Source organism: Dipodomys merriami, unplaced genomic scaffold (assembly GCF_024711535.1).
Source record: "Dipodomys merriami isolate MVZ:Mamm:240054 unplaced genomic scaffold, mDipMer1.0.p SCAF_6, whole genome shotgun sequence".
Taxonomy (NCBI): Eukaryota; Metazoa; Chordata; class Mammalia; order Rodentia; family Heteromyidae; genus Dipodomys; species Dipodomys merriami.
In genome coordinates, this window is record NW_027206179.1 from 12,034,600 (window position 1) to 12,052,114 (window position 17,515).

The window sequence follows — 17,515 nt, forward strand, 5'->3', positions numbered from 1 at the left end:
CCCCGGAGTTTGTGTACGACGTGCTTGAGTCCGATTTCCAAACTGGGGACGGGAAACTGAGGAAGGTCAGGAAAATACAAACGACCAACGCAGCGCCCTCGCTGAGCGGGGCCGCGGGGGCAGCGGCACCGAGCCCAGGACAGTCCCCCGCCGACCCCGCCGCACCCGGACTCCGGGTGCGCCTCGTCCCCGCCCGCGTGCGCCCCGGGCCATGCCACCCTTCCCCGGCCCCGCCCCCGCCGCCCGGCCCCGCCCTCCAGAGTCCGGCCCCGCCCACTCCCTCCGCTAGACCACGCCCACCCCTATCATCCGCTCGTCCCCGCCCACTCCACCTCCTCGCCGGGCCCGCCCACAACTCCACCTGTGAGGCTCCGCCCACCACACCGGCCCCGCCCCTCCCAGCCGCCCGGCCCCGCCCCCCGCCGGAAGGAGTCGCGCGCCTGGGACTCCCGGCATCCCAGGGTCCCGCGTTGCCCGCGGCTCAGAGGTGCGGTCCGGGGCCGCAGCCCCTCCCCGCATGGAGTCCGCGGAGCGTGCGCTGGCGGCGCGGGACCCGGTGCCCAGGTGGGTGCGGAGCGCAGCGAGGCCTGCGCTGCGTATCCCGGGGAGGAGAGGAGGGAAAGAAGGGGGGGGAAAGGTGCGGAGGCGGGGGCTAGGGGGTGCGGAGGGTGGCGCGTGGGGGACGCGGGGTCGCGGGGCCGCTTGGGGCGGTGCGGGGCGGGCTGGAGCAGGTTTCCCGCCGCAGGGTGGATGTGTATGGGTTCGAGCGTCCGGCGGACTTCGACTACGCGGCGTACGAGGCGTTCTCCTCCGCCTACCTGGGCGTCCTGGCGCACCGGGCCGGCCGCTGGGCCCGGCTCCTGCGGGGGAACGGCGGCGTGCGGAGGAGCCGGACGGGTGAGTGGCGTGGAGCCTGCGGGGCGCGATCCTGCGACAACGTGGGGCCCTGCGGCATGAGACCCTGCGGGGCAGGACCCTGCCGCCACGACCTTGCCTCCTCCTCTCCCCCTTCCCCCCCCAGGACCAGGTCCAGCCGCCCGTCCCTGCGGGGCCCATCCGGGGCCATCCCTGCCGGACCATCCCTGCTGGGCCCATCCCGGCACCGCCCACGGCCCATCTGGGGCCGCACCCTCTTCCTCTGGCTGGGCAAAGTCCGTGGTGCCTTGGCCTTCCAGGAGAAGGTGGTGGGGAGGGCGGGCTTGAAGCCTAGCCTGCGCTTAGCTGCCAGCCCAGCCCTTCTCCTCGGAGTCTCCCGGGCCCCTGGGCTGCCCCTTCCACGCCGGCGTCACGCATATCCTGGGCTCATCTGGCCCGGGCCTCGAGTCCACTCTTGAGGCAAACTCTCCCCTCCCACTGGCCCCCGGGCTCGCCCCGACTCCCCAGACATTCACCAGGTGCCCACACGGGGCTTCCCCTTCCCACCGCCTTTCTCAAAGCAGCCCCAACCTGTTAGTCTTTTCTTTTGCCTTCTAGAAAGAAGCAGAGACCCCTTCCTGTCCGAGGGGAATGTCCTCTTCACGGCCAAGTCCCAACCAGGAGCCCTGGCTTGGCTGGCAGGGTCTTCGTGTTATTGAATGAGTGAATGAGCAACTTGCCTGCTGGCCCAGGGGGCGGAAGGGCAGGGCCACTCCAGCAGGCCCAGAGTGCTCAGGCGCAGTGTGCTGGGGAGCTGCCTCCGAAGGCAGGAGTACCAGGGCTGGCTGCGCTAGAGAGGGTACAGAGTTGGGGGGACCCACGTGGTAGAGGTGTGCCTGGACACGTGGTCCACATCTGCTGGCCCCTTCCCCATGTCCACAAGCATCTCTGCTTGCCGTTTTGATTTTGTTGTCTCCTTTTGAGTGCTGGGGATGGAAGCCAGTTCCTCGCCTGTGCCACACATGGTCTGCCACCATACCTCACCCAGGCTGGCTCTGCTGTCCATACAGTACCTGAGCAGGGCCTGAGGAGAGCCCGTCTACCAGGCCTTACCTTCTGGCATGCAGCTCGCTGGGCGGCTGGGCCTTCCTGCTTCCAGGCCACCCGTTAGGATGTAGACCAGCTCTCCAGCCCCTGCCCACCCCTCATGGTGGCTGGCTGGTGAAGCCAAGCATCTGGCCTCGTGGTTGTACCTGACTTGCTTTTTGGAGCCTCTTTAGAGTATGCATCAGTTTTGGTGAAGACACAAGGTTTTAGATCCTTTCCATCATGACTTAGGAAGGTCAATAGCTGGGCTGGAGTCTGATATGAGGGTTCCCTGGCCATCTGGGTTCTGAGCTCACTGCGGTCCTCTTGTTTCAGTGAAGCGCTATGTCCGGAAGGGGATCCCACTGGAGCACAGGGCCCGAGTCTGGATGGCTGTAAGTGGAGCCCAGGCTCAGATGGACCAGCACCCTGGCTACTATCACCAGCTGCTCCAGGGAGAGAGAAATTCCAGCCTGGAAGAGGCCATCAGGACAGGTGGGCTACTGGGCCCCTCTCAGGTCTGCGATGATTTCTGGCCACCTTTGTGGCTTAAGGCAGTGCAGAGATTTGAGTTGTTGCAGATGCATCAACAGATTTAATTTGGAATTGTCTTTTTGGGGGAGTCAGAACTGAAACAGCCCATCTCTGGGCTCTTCCAAGCCATCGAAGTCTTTCCCTCCTTCACAAGGCTGCACGCTGCCCCATGTGTGGACCCATTTACCTGCCCATGTACCAGCGAGACTGGAGCTGTCTCTTGCCGTTCCTGTTTTGGTCCTTCTGGGTGTATGCCCTGCGCAGGAAGGTTGGGTTACAGGCTAGTTCTGTTTCGTATGGATAAACTTTTTTTTTTTTTTATGTCAGTCCTGGGGATTGAACTCAGGGTCTGGGTGCTGCCCCTTCTGCTCAAGGCTAGTGCTTTATCACTTGAGCCACAGATACAGTTCTGGATTTTGGTGGTTAATTGAAGACTTGCCAGACTGGCTTTGAATTCTGATCCTCAGATCTCATCCTCCTGGAATAGTTAGGGTTACAGGTGTGAGCTGCTGGCACCGGCTGTCAACTATTTTATAGAGACCATGTGGTGGACTTCTCATGCCCACAGAACCACCTTCATGCAGAGAAAGTGTCGCTGCCAGCCATAGCCCACCTGGCTTTTCCTGTCCTGTAGAAAGATGTGAGCAGGTCTGGTCTGTATGGTCTGAACGAGCAAGGGCACTGAGATCCCACAGACAGTTCTACATCATGCTCTGGAAGGGAAGGTGCAGGTCTCAGGAAGGGAGGGTGTGGTGGGAGTCTGGGCCTTGGGTAAGCAGGAAGAGGCAGAGCAGGGAGACTTTGATAAGATCAGTTTGTTTAGTTCTTGGCATCTAGCTTTGTTTGTTTATTTCTGAAGGGAGGCGGCTCAGAATGTTTAGCCTGCAGTTTCCACCGGCCCTCAGGTTAGGAGCCCTGTCCAAGGGCCTGGTAAGGCAGGCTCTGGCCTGCCTTGGGTGGACGTGGACAGTGAAGCAGCTCTGGGAAGGCCACTCTGCCATCCTGATTCTGGTGACAGTTGGGGCCTGGCTTAGCTGTCTGCCTTCGTGGTCACATCACACACTGTTGCCTGGGCTGCACTCCACAGCCAGGTGACCAGGGTTGTTCTGTCTGGTCCAACCAGGGTGGTGGAAGCTCTTCCAAGACCTGGACAGAACCAGCATCCCCGCCCTCGGGGGCTGAGCAGAGATTGAGGTGACCTTTGCTGAATTCCCCTGCAGACCTGAACCGAACCTTCCCAGACAATGTGAAGTTCCGGAAGACAGCCGAGCCCTGTCTACAGAGCGCTCTGCACAATGTGCTGCTGGCCTATGGGCTTCACAACCAAGGTGTGGGGTACTGTCAGGTGAGTCGAGAGGCATGGGTACTGTCAGCTGATTCTAGGTGGTGTGGGTACTGTGAGCTGAGTCCAGGTGGTGTGGGTACTGTGAGCTGAGTCCAGGTGGTGTGGGTACTGTCAGTTGAGTCCAAGAGGTGTGGGTACTGTCAGCTGAGTCCAGGAGGAGTGGGTACTATCAGGTGATTCTAGGTGGTATGGGTACTATCAGCTGAGTCCAGGAGGCATGAGTACTGTTAGCTGAGTCCAGGAGGCTGGGTACTGTCAAGTGATTCTAGGTGGTATGGGTACTGTCAGCTGAGTCCAGGAGGCATGGGTACTGTCAGGTGATTCTGGGTGGTGTGGGTACTGTCAGCTTAGTCCAGGAGGTTGGGTACTGTCAGCTTATTCTAGATGGTGTGGGTACTGTCAGCTGAGTCCAGGCCTCTACCACAGTGTGCAGACATGGCCCAGCACAGAGGGACAGCCTCAGGTGCTGACTGTCCTGGAGTTTGACCAGAAGTTGATGCCATGCCTGGATCGGGCAGTGGCTCTCCTTGTGCTGAGCTGTGCACCTCACACACCTCGGGGGTCTGGGGCTAAGGTTATTTAATGGTGGCAGGACCTGAATGGTATTGGCAGGGACCCCGCCTTGGACAGTCCTCCTCCCCCCTCCCATGCAGTCCTCCAGGAGGGAACCTGCCTTGGACCGTACCCCCATCCCATGCAGTCCTCCAGGAGGGAACCTGCCCTGGACCGTCCCCCACTCCCATGCAGTCCTCCAGGAGGGAACCTGCCCTGGACAGGCCTCCCTCCCATGCAGTCTTCCAGGGGGAACCTGCCCTGGACAGCTCCCCCCCCCCATGCAGTCCTCCAGGAGGGAATCTGCCCTGGACAGCCCCCCCCCCATGCAGTCCTCCAGGAGGGAACCTGCCCTGGACAGCCCCCCCCCCCCCGCCCCCCAATGCAGTCTTCAGAGGGAACCTGCCCTCTACGGTCCTCCCGGCCCTCCCGAACCCCCAATCAGTCCTTCAGGAGGGAACCTACCTTCAACAGCCCTCCCGTTCCCGCCCCCCCTCCCCGTGCAGGCCTCCAGGAGGGAACCTGCCCTCGATGCCCCCACCAGTGCCGTCCTCCACGGGGGAACCCACCTTCGACAGTCCTCCCGTTCCTTCCCCTCCCCCCCCCCCCGCCTTCCAGGAGGGAACCGCCCTCAACGCCCCCCTCTCCTGTGCAGTCTTCCAGGAGGGAACCCACTCTCGACGTCCCCCCACCCCCCATGCAGTTCTCCGGGGGGGGGCCCACTTTCAGAACTAATGCAGCAAGATCAGGTTGCACAGGCTGTGACCCTCCTGCAGCTGCCCTGGACTGTCCACCACAGCAGAAGTAGATGTGGAGAGAGCTTTGACTTTGTCTTGGTGCTGGTCTTAGTGTTTGCTGGGCAGCACTCTACTACTTGAGTTGTGCACCCAGTCTTTTCCTTTGGAGACCAGAAGTATCTATGTAGCTTGGGCTTGGGTGATCCTTGTCATTCTCCTCCCTCAGTGTTTTATTCTTTGCCAGTCCTGGGGCTTGAACTCAGAGCCTGGGCACTGTCCCTGAGCTTCATTTGCTCAAGGCTAGCACTCTACCACTTGAGTCACAGTGCCACTTCTGGCTTTTTCTGCTTATGTGATACTGAGGAATCGAACCTGGGGCTTCATGCATGCTAGGCAAGCACTCTGCCACTGAGCCACATTCCCAGCCCTAGAGGGTTCTTTTAACTGTTTATTTTTTCTTCATTTTATGTAAGCTGCCTAAACAAAACTAGATGGTGTTCTGGTGTTCCAGAATCCTGCCAATTTCAGAGAGAAACAAGAGAACTGGATGGAACCCCAGTACTTAGCAGCCAGACGGTCACAGGGTCATAGTGGTTTAAGACTAAATTTTCTTTCACTTTTTTTTGGTTTCAGGGCATGAATTTCATAGCAGGATATCTGATTCTTATAACAAAGAATGAGGAGGAATCCTTTTGGCTCTTGGATGCCCTTGTTGGAAGAATACTCCCTGGTATGTTGATGATCCTGCTGGGCAGTGTATTCCTGTTTTCACTATTACTGAATGGTCAGCTGAGGTGGGGCACCCATGTGTCATGCCTGTAGTGCTAGCTACTCCAGAGGCAGAGGTAAGAGAATCAAGGTTCTAAGCGATCCAGGCAGGAAAGCCTTTGAGACTCTTATCTCCAATTAATAGGAAAAAGCTTTAAGCTCTAGTGTAGCTCAAGTAGTAGAGTGCTATCCTTGAGCAAAAGCAGCTCAGGAGTGCCCAGGCCCTAAGTTCAAGCCCCAGGACTGGGAAAACAAAAACACAAAACAAAAAACCCCCACAAAAATTCAGAGAGGGTTGCATGGCTTCAGCTGCCATCTCCCTGGCTTACAGTGTGTTCCTGGCTGCAGTCACACTGCGCACATGTCTCAGTTCTCAGACGGCTGAGCGACACACACTCGCTTCAAGCCTGTTGCACAGTGGGGAGGTGGCAGGCCCGAGGGTGTTCACCTGTTGGCCAGGGCACTGGTGCTAGGTGTAGGCTCTGATGAGTGGCTGCATACCTTTGCGTGCATCCTCACTGAAGCTGGGCTCGGGCCCTGGAGAGGATCACAGACATAGACATCCGCACAAGGAAGAAGCAGCTGGAAGGTCCCAGGAGCTGGGGCATGTGGTTCATCGAGGCAGGCAGCAGCCTGAGAGCTGGGCAAGCAGGAAGGGTCTTCTGCCTCAGCCTGAAGCAGTACAGTGCTGACCCAAGAAGGCCCAGAGGTAGAGCCTGCCATGCTGAAGACTGAGTCCACTGGACCCATAGGAAGAGCTTGCCATGCTGAGGACTGAGTCCACGGGACCCAGAGAAGAGCTTGCCATGCTGAGGACTGAGTCCACGGGACCCAGAGAAGAGCCTGCCACACTGAGGACTGAGTCCACGGCACCCAGAGGAGAGCCTGCCACACTGAGGACTGAGTCCACGGGACCCAAAGGAGAGCCTGCCACACTGAGGACTGAGTCCACGGGACCCAAAGGAGAGCCTGCCACACTGAGGACTGAGTCCACGGCACCCAGAGGAGAGCCTGCCACACTGAGGACTGAGTCCACGGGACCCAGAGGAGAGCCTGCCACACTGAGGACTGAGTCCACGGGACCCAGAAGAGAGCCTACCACACTGAGGACTGAGTCCACAGGACCCAGAAGAGAGCCTGCCACACTGAGGACTGAGTCCACAGGACCCAGAGAAGAGCCTGCCACACTGAGGACTGAGTCCACGGGACCCAGAGAAGAGCCTGCCACACTGAGGACTGAGTCCACAGGACCCAGAGAAGAGCCTGCCACACTGAGGACTGGGTCCACGGGACCCAGAGGAGAGCCTGCCACACTGAGGACTGGGTCCACAGGCCCGAGCAGAGAGCCTACCACACTGAAGACAGTCCACAGGACCCAGAGGGAGAGCCTGCTGCGCTGACTGAGTCAATGGGACCCAGAGGGAGGGCCTGCCATGCTGAAGACTGGACCCACAGGACTGGGGAAAGTCAAGTAGGAAGATTGCAGTCCAGGCCAGCTGGGGCATAAAGAGAAATAAGCTCTTCTTTCAGAACAGCTAAGGGCCTGGGGCCACAGTTTAAGTGGTAGAGTGCCTGCCTAAGAAGCACAAGACTCCAAGTTCTGAGTTCAAGCCCCAGCACCACCAAAAATAAAACAAAAAAATTCCTAAAAGTCTGACAAAGGGCTGCAGGTGAGAAGGTCAGGTAGAGCAGAGCACTAATGACAAAGGGATGCAGTTGACAAGGTCAGGCAGAGCAGAGCACTAACAACAGCATTTTCCAGTGCTGAGGACACGGATTCCCATAGCCAGGGCTGTCAGACCTCTAGGATGCTACCTACTGCTGGAAGTGTCTGCCCCTTTCGTGGAGGAAGAACGTAGCCAGGGAGGTGGGGAGCCATGGAACCTACTACTGACTAGTCCCGGGCTGAGTTCACTGCAGGGCAAGCCCAGATCGTCAGCCTGAAGCCTCTCCCCCTTCTCATCCTCGGCCTGGTGTGGCCGGTCTGCCCCACCCTGCTCCTCCGCATCTCACCACCTGTGACAGGACTTCCCTTTACTCCCATGATGATCTTGCCTCAGTTCACAGAAGAGCAGGTGACTGCTGAGCAGGCTTGGGGTACCGAAGTCTCGGCCTGCATCTCTGTGGTGCCTGCCCCCCACTCCCGCAGTCGTGGGGTCATTGTTCCAATGGAGACTTGGTGCCTTCAAGTGGAAGGGTGTGGATGGGCGCATCTCTGGGGACAGATTCCTGCACCTTCTGCAGCCGGGCCCTCCTGCGTCCCCCCTGCACCTGCCCTCCCTTCTTGCTGCTCCTCCTCTCAAAGGGCCTGCCCTCCCTGCCCTCTCTTCCCTCCCCACCAACTTCATTGGCTTCTCACTTGGTCTGTGGAACTTCCAGGAGACCCATGTGAGCCTGACCTTTGAAAAACCAGTTGCATTTAAGTTTTCTTTCCTTGCAATTAGGGAACATTGCTAATTGCTGTTGCAGAAGTAGCCCAGCAGGGGCCAGCAGGCCTGCCCTGCAGTGGTCATGAAGGCCTGTCCTGTTGGGTTTGTTTTTGTGCCAGTTGTGGGGCTTGAACCCAAAGCCTAGATGCTGTCCCTGAGTCCTTTTGCTCAAGGTTATCCTCTACTACTTGAGCCACAGTGCTACGTCCAGATTTTTTTTTTATACTTAACTGGAGATAGGAGTTTTACATACTTTCCTGTCCAGGCTGGCTTTGAGCCTTGATCCTCAGATCTCAGCCTCCTGAGTAGCTAGGATGACAGGCGTGAGCCATCTGCTCCTGGCAAGGCCCATTCAGTAGGCCCTAGCTCCCTGTCCTGTTGGTTTCTACCAGGTGTGGGCTGGACTCTGCTGGCTGGGCCAGGGAAGGGGGCTTCTGGGTCCTGGGTGTGGTAGGTTTGGTCCTCCTGTTGGCCTTGATTCCCTTGTCCTGACTCAGATCACATGAGCTGAGCTGAGTCCCAGGAGCCGAACACTTAGAGCCACGCTCTGTGACCCCTTGAGGATGTGGCCTCTTCTGGTGTGGCACCTGCCCTTGGAGGGGCTGAGGTCACAGAGGGAGCTGCTGTGAGCCTGGTGTTGCTGTTGCCCTCCCTGGGTTGGAGCTGAGCACTGCTCTTGCTGGAAGGAGGAAGCTGTGTGTGTGGAGGGGCTGTTTCTTGAGCTCTTCCTGCACCTGCTGGTTCTCTGAGACCTTTGGTTCCCGTGGCCCAGGGCAGAGGAGGGACCTGGGGTGGACAAGTCACATCTTCCTTCGTCCTTACCTAGCTGGAGCAGTGTCACATCTCCGAGTTGCTGGAGAATTCTGGGGATCACCTGTTCCATGGAAGGCACAGGAATGCCCTCCCCACATGCAGCCCCCAGAGAATTGGCCAGAGTTTGGGTCACCCCAAGGGGTGATTGGGTGGCAGAGACCTCAGGACTGCTCCCAAGGTCATGGAGAACTGCCCACAGGAGAGCTCAGAGCTGGTACGGACTGGGGTCTGTGTGTAGACTGCAGAGTGGCACCCAGACTCGGCAGGTAGTGCAGGCCTGGGTCTCCTGACTGGGGCTCTAGGCCTGCGTCCTCCCTGGTACCCACACAGCAGACAGGACATTGGAGACCCACCTCCTTCATTCCCTCCCTCACTCCCTCCCTTTTTTTCTGTCCCTCTTCCCTTCCCACAGCAGGCCCCAGCACCCTGGATAAGGTGTCCTAAGGATGCTCATTGGTGAAATGATTTGGTCCTTGTCCATTAGGAGCATGTGTCATATAATCCATATGACCCCAGAACTTGGGGCTGGCACACTTCTCCACCTGTCCTGGAATGGGTGGGGCTGTGTCTGAGCCTGGGTGAGGAGCTGATGGGGGCAGATGGCCCTTGGAGCTGAGTGGACAGGCATAGACAGGACCAGGCCGAGCCAGTGGTAGCTGCTGGATGCCTGCTCGCTTGGTTTTCCACTTGTAAGGAGTGTGTCCAGGAGTGGCGAGGTGGGTTTAATCCAATCCTCTCCTGGGAGACTGACTCAGCTGCGGAGTTCAGGGTGAGTTTAGTGAATATTTTTGGAAGCTGTTCTAAGCCTCTCTGTGCCGGGGCCAAGGTCACACGGAGCCACTCTGCAAATCCCCTGCGGCTCCTGCTCAGCCCTCCCTCCACACAGCCCAGAGGGTGGGGCGGCCTTGACAATCCTCAGGCCTCACCTCGCCCGCTGGAATGGGACTGGCTCAGTGAAGGAAGAAAGCCAGTGTGGAGGCCACAGCTGTCATCCTGCCGTCTGGAGGCCCAAGCAGAAGGATCACAGTTGAAAACCAGCCTGAGCCACATAAGGAAACCTTGCCTCAAAACTAAGAACAAAAGAATCCGGGGCTAGAGGAAGAAGGAAGACCAGTGCTGAAGGTTCAGAGGCAGGTGCAGAATAGGATATGTATATATATATGACAGAATAGGATATATATATAAGACAGGAAAGGGTATGTATATAGCATATGTATTTAAGACTGGATAGGGTATTTATATAAGACTGAATAGCATACATATATAAGACAGAATAGGGTATGTATATGACAGGATATGTACATAAGGCAGGGTAAGGTATGTATATAAAACAAGGTAGGAAGTGGTGCTGTAGCTCAAGCGGTAGAACGCTCGACTTGAGCTGAAGAGCTGAGGGACAACGCCCAGGCCCAGAGTTCAAGCCCCACGACCGACCAAAAATAAATAAATAAAACAAGGTGTAGGGTATGTATGTAAGACAGATGTAAGACAGAATTGCCGGGCGCTGGTGGCTCACGCCTATAATCCTAGCTACTCAGGAGGCTGAGATCTGAGGATTACGGTTCAAAGCCAGCCCGGGCAGGAAAGTCCATGAGACTCTTATCTCCAATAAACCACCAGAAAACTGGAAGTGGTGCTGTGGCTCAAGTGGTAGAGTGCTGGCCTTGAGCTGAAGAGCGCAGGGACAGCGCCCAAGCCCAGAGTTCAAGCCCCACAACCAACCAAAAAAAAAAAAAAAAAAAAGACAGAATAGCATATGTATATAATAAGACAGGGCATGCATATAAGACAGGATAGGATGTATATAAGACAGGATAGGGTATGTATATAAGAATAGCATATGTGCCGGCGCTGGTGGCTCACACCTGTAATCGTAGCTACTCAGGAGGCTGAGATCTGAGGATTGCAGTTTAAAGCCAGCCAGGGCAGGAAAGTACATGAGATTCATCTCCAATAAACCACTAGAAAACCGGAAGTGGTGCTGTGGCTCAAGCGGTAGAGCGCTGGCCTTGAGCTGAAGAGCACAGGGGCAGTGCCCAGCCCAGAGTTCAAGCCCCACGACCAACCAAAAAAAAAAAAAAAATAGCATATGTATATAAGACAGAATAGCATATGTATATAAGGCAGAATAGGGGATGTATATAAGACCGGATAGGGTATGTATATAAGAATAACGTGTATAAGACAGAATAGGGAATGTATATAAGACAAGCCCTGCTCTACTTGAGTCAGTATTTTCAGTGATTCTTTTCCAGCCACGGCAGTCAACACCACCAACCCCACTTCCAGGTGTTTACATGTGAATAGGGCATGTGGCTGGTGTGTAATGTGTGTATCATATGCTCTCCTTGGGTGAAAAGTTACTTGAATGACTTCCCGAGCATTACAATGTATAGCAACCTACCATATTTACAAGCCATCTATTTAGTAGGAAACCCAAATGTTTATTTATCTATTTTATAGTGGTTGCCTTTTTTCCCTAGCAGTATTGGGGTTTTGAACTCAGGGCCAGGTACTCTACCACTGGAGCCCCAGCACAAAGTCTTAATAAGATTAAAAAGTCTGTTTTTCTTTTCTTTTTCATGGGGCTTGAACTCTGGCCTGAGCGCTGTCTCTCAGCTCTTTAGCTCAAGACAAGTGCTCTATCACGTGAGCCACAGTGCCACTTCTGGCTTTTTTTCCTTATGCGGTGCTGAGGAATCGAGCCCAGGGCCTCATGCATGCAAGGCAAACACTCTATCACTGAACCACCTTCCCAGCCCCTATTCTGTGTGTTTTTTTTTTTTTCTTTTCTCTCTCTCCCCCCCCCCCTTTTTTTTTTTATTTTTTTGTTATGGGGCTTGAATTCTGGGCTTGGGCGCTGTCCTCAGCTCTTCTGCTCAAGGCAAGCGCTCTACCACTTGAGCCACAGCACCACTTATGATTTTCTGGTGGTTTTTTGGAGATAAGAGTCTCACGGACTTTCCTGCCTGGGCTGGCTTCGAACCGTAATCCTCAGATCTTAGCCTCCTGAGTAGCTCGGATTACAGGCATGAGCTACTGGTGCCTGACTTTCTATGTTCTTTTTATTGTGGTAAAATACTCATATAGCAGAGTTTACCAGCAGAGCTGTTTGTAATTGGGCAGCCAGCAGCATTGAATGTCGCATTGTTGCAGCTGCTGCTCCATGATCACAGAGCTCTCCCAAACCAGCATCTCCTGTGCACTCCTCCCTCCTCCCTTCCAGTCTGTCTCCATGACCCCCAGGCCGCCAGTGCGTGGAGACACACGGCATCAGTCTCGCTGAGGTGCCCTCTGACATAGGCATAGTATGTGTCAGCATCTCACCCTTCCCACAGGCTCACTTGTGGACCCATGATGTCACTTTCTGCTCTTGTGTACAGCCCTGCTAAGAATGGGTGGGAGACAACTCCACTGGCTACTTCCTACCTGCAGCTTTCCATCTACTGAGCAGGCGCATCTGACCTGGGCCTCTGGCTCTGCCTCCTTCCCAGCCCCTCCCTCTGGGGTTTGGCCCTTCCTCTCCTGGGGCGGCCTGGTGCCCGGGAGGGAGTGAGGCTGCCAGGAGTAGAGCCAGGTGCCAGTGCTCTCAGCTTCCTCTTCCTGCCACCACAGATTATTACAGCCCTGCCATGCTGGGCCTGAAGACAGATCAGGAGGTCCTCGCCGAGCTGGTGAGGACAAAACTGCCAGCGGTGGCAGCCCTAATGGATGGCCACGGTGTGCTGTGGACGCTTGTGGTGTCTCGCTGGTTTGTCTGCCTGTTCGTGGACGTGCTGCCCGTGGAGGTGAGCGGGCACCATGCTCAGGACCGAGGCCATGCGGGTGGCCTCCCAGGTGACATGGACCCATGTCTCCACAGACCGTGCTTCGAATTTGGGACTGCTTGTTCAACGAAGGCTCCAAAATCATCTTCCGCGTGGCCCTCACCTTAATTAAGCATCACCAAGCACTGATCCTGGAAGCAGACAGTGTTCCAGATATCTGCGACAAGTTCAAGCAGATCACCAAAGGGGACTTCGTGATGGAGTGCCACACGTTTATGCAGGTGAGGCCTGGGGCCTCCCACAGGGACCCCTGGCTCGGCCCCTGCTGGGATGCCCTCCTTCCCAGGGCCTCTGAGCCTCTGCCAGGATGCCCTTCCCAGGGCTTCTTCCTTCTTGAAGCCATGCTAGTCTGATGGAGTCTGGGGCTCACCATCTCTCCCTCCTCACGCATACTAAAACTGGGAGCCAAACCACGACAGCATAGTGCTCCACTTACCTCCACTTGGCCTAGTGGCCAGGCCTCTGCCGGCCACCCACAGGGCAGGCTGTGCTGCACCTGCGCTGTGTGTTTCTGCCAGGATTGTGGAGCCCCGCCAGTGTGGCCTGTTGTGGCCTCTTGGCCCCTCTGGAGCCTGTGCTTGGGTCTCCTGACCAGTCTGCCACTGAAGGTGGTGACATCACCCAGACGGTCATTGCCTCAGTCCCATGCAGGCTGTGTGCTGGACTTGGTCCCTGCTGACCGAGGCCCTGTGGGGAGGGTGAGAGGCTGGAGCACAGCTGGCTCTTACTTAGGAATGATTCTCCTAATGATTCTGCAAGCCCTGATGGCTCGCAGCCTGCAGCTGGCTTCTTATTTTTACTTTTTTTTTTGGCCAGTCCTGGGGCTTGAACTCAGGGCCTGGGCACTGTCCCTGAGCTTTTGCTCAAGGCTAGCACTACCACTTGAGCCACAGCACCACTTTTGGCTTTTTCTGCTTATGTGGTGCTGAGGAATCGAACCCAGGGCTTCATGTATGCTAGGTGAGCACTCTACCACTGAGCCACAGTCCCAGCCTCTCACTATCACTTTTATTCTGAAGTAACAACAGGTTCCTGGCCAGCTGTCCATGGGACACTGGCTCAATGCCAGGAGGGCGGCTGGGTTTGCGTTGGGGCTGAGAAGGGCTGGCATTCCAATGACCAGGAGCAAGCTCCCCACCTGGAAGGCTGCCGGCTCCCCGTCCCAGTGCAGCGTCAGACAAGGGGCCTCCATGAAGCCACAGAGGCCACCGCGCCTCCGGGTCATCAGTCCAGGTAGTGGGGCAGTGCGCTGACCTGCCAGGCCTACCAGCTGTGTCTTTGGAGAGGAGGGGCCCTGGCGATGATAACCCCAAGGAGCTGACTCTATGTGTGTGAAGGGCGTGTTACCTGATAGAGTGCCTGACTCTGAGTGAGAAACCCAGTACTGTGGGGACAAGGCTCTTCTGAGGATGGGTGAGACACGCTGGCAGCTGCAGTGACCATGTGGATCCCGGGATGGTCCAGGAGGAAACTGGGAAGGTGGCAGGCCCCTCCTGTTCCTGGTGGGCCGGGCTGGTTCTCCTGGAGCCTGCCTTGCCAAAACCCTGTAGGTGTCAGCCAGAGGCTTCACAAGTCCCGAGTGGACTTGAAAACAGAACCTGTTTTTCTGGCCTCTTGAAGGCCCCAGTGCCAGCTCCAGTGACCAGAGGTGGCGTGACCTCTACTCTGCTGCCCACAGGAGCTTTTGCAGCTGCTTGGTGTGCTCTCGGGCCTCTGGGTGCCACGTGCAGCTGTGTTGATTGCTGCCAAGGCAGGCCACTTGAGGGGTACATAGCCTTCCGAAGAGGCTGGGAGGGACCTTGGCCACCTGTTTGCCACCGTTTACGTGATACCAAAGCCCAGCCCACAAGTACTAGGTGTGTTGCAGAGGGCTTTCATTTTCTTTCTGTTGGCCATGGGGCCTGAACTCTGGGCCTGGGTTGCTGTCCCTCAGCTCTTCAGCTTAAGGCTAGCACTCTACCACTTGAGCCACAGCACCACCTCCGGCTTTTTCTGCTTATGTGGTGCTAAGGAATTGAACCCAGGGCCTCATGCATGCAAGGCAAGCACTCTACCACTGAGCCATCTTCCTAGCCCCAGGGCTTTCATTTTCCTAGAATTGTGCTTTGCTGGAAGTGAGAAGGCCAAGTTCAGCCTCAGTACAGTGTAGGATTATGACACTGGTGTCCAAGACCTGTTGGTAGCTCATGCTTGTAATCCCAACTACTCAGTAGCTGAGATCCAAAGGACCGAGATTTGAGGCCAGTCTGTGCAGAAAAGTCCCTTAAACTCCTGCTCCAAAATCACCAGCAAAAATGCCAGGCTAGAGGCATGGCCCAAGTGGTAGACCACCAGTGGAACAAGCAAGCTGAGAAAGCACCAGGCCCGAGTTCAAATCTTAGTACAACAAAAAGTGGTTGTGGTAACCCAGGACCCCAGCTTCCTTGGAACTGGAGGGATTATTGTAGGCTATTCTCACTGTAGACATTTCAATTTATATAATTGGTTCCAGGCACCACCTCCAGAGGGAACCAGTCTCCCTGAGTCAGACTCAGGGTAGGAAGGGCTCTCAGCACTTGGCCCTCTGTGGCCCTACGCCCAGTTCTTGCTCTGATAAGAAGAGGGATTTGCTCTTTTGCTGCCTCTTACCCTTATCACCCAAACTGGAGAAGGTGCAGTGTGTATTAGGCCCAGCCAGGTGTGTGTCTCTGCAGAGACAGGCCCCTAGTAGGCTCTGCAGGAAAGGCTGGCCACTCCAGCTTGGCTTGAATGGCTCTGCTGAGCCTCCAGGTGGACTTGTGGTACTATTCTAACATTAAGAAAATTAGCTGGGCACTGGCAGCTCGCGCCTATCATCCTAGCTACTCTGGAGGCTGACGATCGTGGCTCAAAGCCAGGCTGGGCAGGAAAGCCCTTGAGACTCTTATCTCCAATTAATCATGGAAATAGTCATGGCAATGTGGCTCTTGGGGTAGAACACTAGCCTTGACCAAAAGGAACTAAGAGATAGAACCCAGGCTCAGAGTTCAAGCCCTGACTGCCCCCCCCCCCAAAAAAATCTAAAGGAGGCAGATGGGCAACTGGCTGCATCTTCTCACAAAAGCCACAGCCCCAGGCTGACGTGGGATCCTGACCCCTCAGGACACCCAGAGCTCCAGGGCCAGGCAGCCCATCTGTCATGCTCCTGCTAGGAGACAGCTAAGGCAAAGCATCCTGCTGCCGCCTTTTTGGTTCTTAAGCTCCTCTGTCTCTTCCAGAAAATATTTTCAGAACCGGGGAGCCTGTCCATGACGACCATCTCCAGACTCCGGGAGAGCTGCCGGGCAGCACTGCTGGCCCAGGGCTGAGGTACACCCCACGCTCCCCCACACACAACAGCTTCATGTCCAGACAACCCGCGACCAATTTCTACTGCTCTCCTGGTGTAAATACTGAAGTCTCCGTACTTTAGTGGGGAAGTTTTTTAAATTTTTAAAGAATGATTTAAAATTATGCCATTCAACAGCTTTTGAATTATTAGCTATACCAAAAATTTCTTGGAATATATTTTGTCAGAGACATTAGTAATATATACAATGTACAGCGTGCATTTGTATTTAATAAAGCGTGCCAGTACTGTTAAGCCTGCATTCAGTCCTTCAAGGAGGCCAGCATGTGGTCTGACTTCTCAAGGTGTGTGGGAAGAGCAGGGGGTGTAAGAGTGAATGGGCCTTGAACATAGCCATGGCCAGGTAGGTCAAGGCTCTGGTATGAAAAGTGGTGCCGTCTCTAGCTCTTTGTGCTGCCTGCCCCGTGGACAGGGCCAGGCCCAGCCCTAGGCAGACCAGCAAGGTACAAGTCAAGCTGGGAAGACAGGGTGGAAGCTAGCTGGCCCATGCTACTCTTGAGCTTGCCTGCTTGCTTAGGACTATCATTTGTGACTCCATTTCTCAAAATTGACCTTTTGCTTACAGACCTGGTTTGTCAGGGCCTCCTCCTGGTCTAGGATGTCTCCTGGAGAGACCATAGGTGACTGTGTCTCCCAGGGGGCTGGCTTCCTGCCCTGCAGCTCAGCCCTGCCCCCATCCCAGGGCCACTGGACAAAAGGGCCGAGTTATTAGCTACACCAGGGGCTGTCACCTTCCTGCCAAGGCTATTAGTTAGAACCTCATTTGTAGGACATGTGATGATTGGTATAAGTAGATGCCTGTAGAGAACATCTCTGTCTTGTCATATACCAGATGGCCTCACAGGGCCCAGGCCCGTGTCCCCAGAAGCTGCTGCCCCTTCAAGCACACCTGCTTGACACCTGCTCTTTCAAAAGGCCATTCTTCACTCTTACCAAGTTCTGGTGTGTACCCATGGGCACCAGGCCTAGACAGCTGGGCAGCCAGCTCCCAAGTGCTGGCCAGGCATGCAGAACTGTTCCCTTGAAGGAGACGCTGATCCACGGCGTTCAGGCTGCCGGCACCACCAATTCTGCCAGCCCTGGGTACTACAGCTCTCTGGACCAAGTATGACTACAAAGACCTTGAAGTCTGGGTCCCAGCAGTGCTGGGCAGAGACCCTTGGCTTCACCTGCCATGGCTGTGAATCTGGAGTGCAGAGCTC

At 55.9% G+C, this 17,515-nt stretch overlaps 1 protein-coding gene across 6 annotated transcripts; it reads left to right on the forward strand.

Annotated features, from left to right (window-relative positions):
- Positions 1–385: 385 nt before the first annotated feature.
- LOC138813957 (growth hormone-regulated TBC protein 1) lies at positions 386–16,535 on the forward strand. Of its 6 annotated transcripts, XM_070002577.1 has the most exons (8): positions 386–564; positions 746–897; positions 2,278–2,436; positions 3,696–3,820; positions 5,743–5,839; positions 12,735–12,907; positions 12,982–13,167; positions 16,183–16,535. In XM_070002577.1, the coding sequence occupies exons 1-8, from the start codon at positions 518–520 to the stop codon at positions 16,270–16,272; spliced, it is 1,029 nt and encodes a 342-aa protein (XP_069858678.1). In that variant the 5' UTR covers positions 386–517; the 3' UTR covers positions 16,273–16,535. The 6 variants fall into 6 exon arrangements, with proteins under 6 accessions (XP_069858678.1, XP_069858683.1, XP_069858679.1 ...); XM_070002582.1 differs by lacking the exons at positions 386–564; positions 746–897 and adding an exon at positions 1,005–1,181; XM_070002578.1 differs by lacking the exons at positions 386–564; positions 746–897 and adding an exon at positions 1,188–1,578.
- Positions 16,536–17,515: the final 980 nt, after the last annotated feature.

Excerpts from the sequence above, each read along its gene's own strand:
- LOC138813957 (XM_070002577.1), top strand. The coding sequence starts at position 518 with ATGGAGTCCGCGGAGCGTGCGCTGGCGGCGCGGGACCCGGTGCCCAG. Across the intron at positions 898-2,277 it reads CGTGCGGAGGAGCCGGACGG|TGAAGCGCTATGTCCGGAAG; the intron begins GTGAGTGGCGTG and ends CTCTTGTTTCAG. Across the intron at positions 13,168-16,182 it reads AGTGCCACACGTTTATGCAG|AAAATATTTTCAGAACCGGG; the intron begins GTGAGGCCTGGG and ends TGTCTCTTCCAG.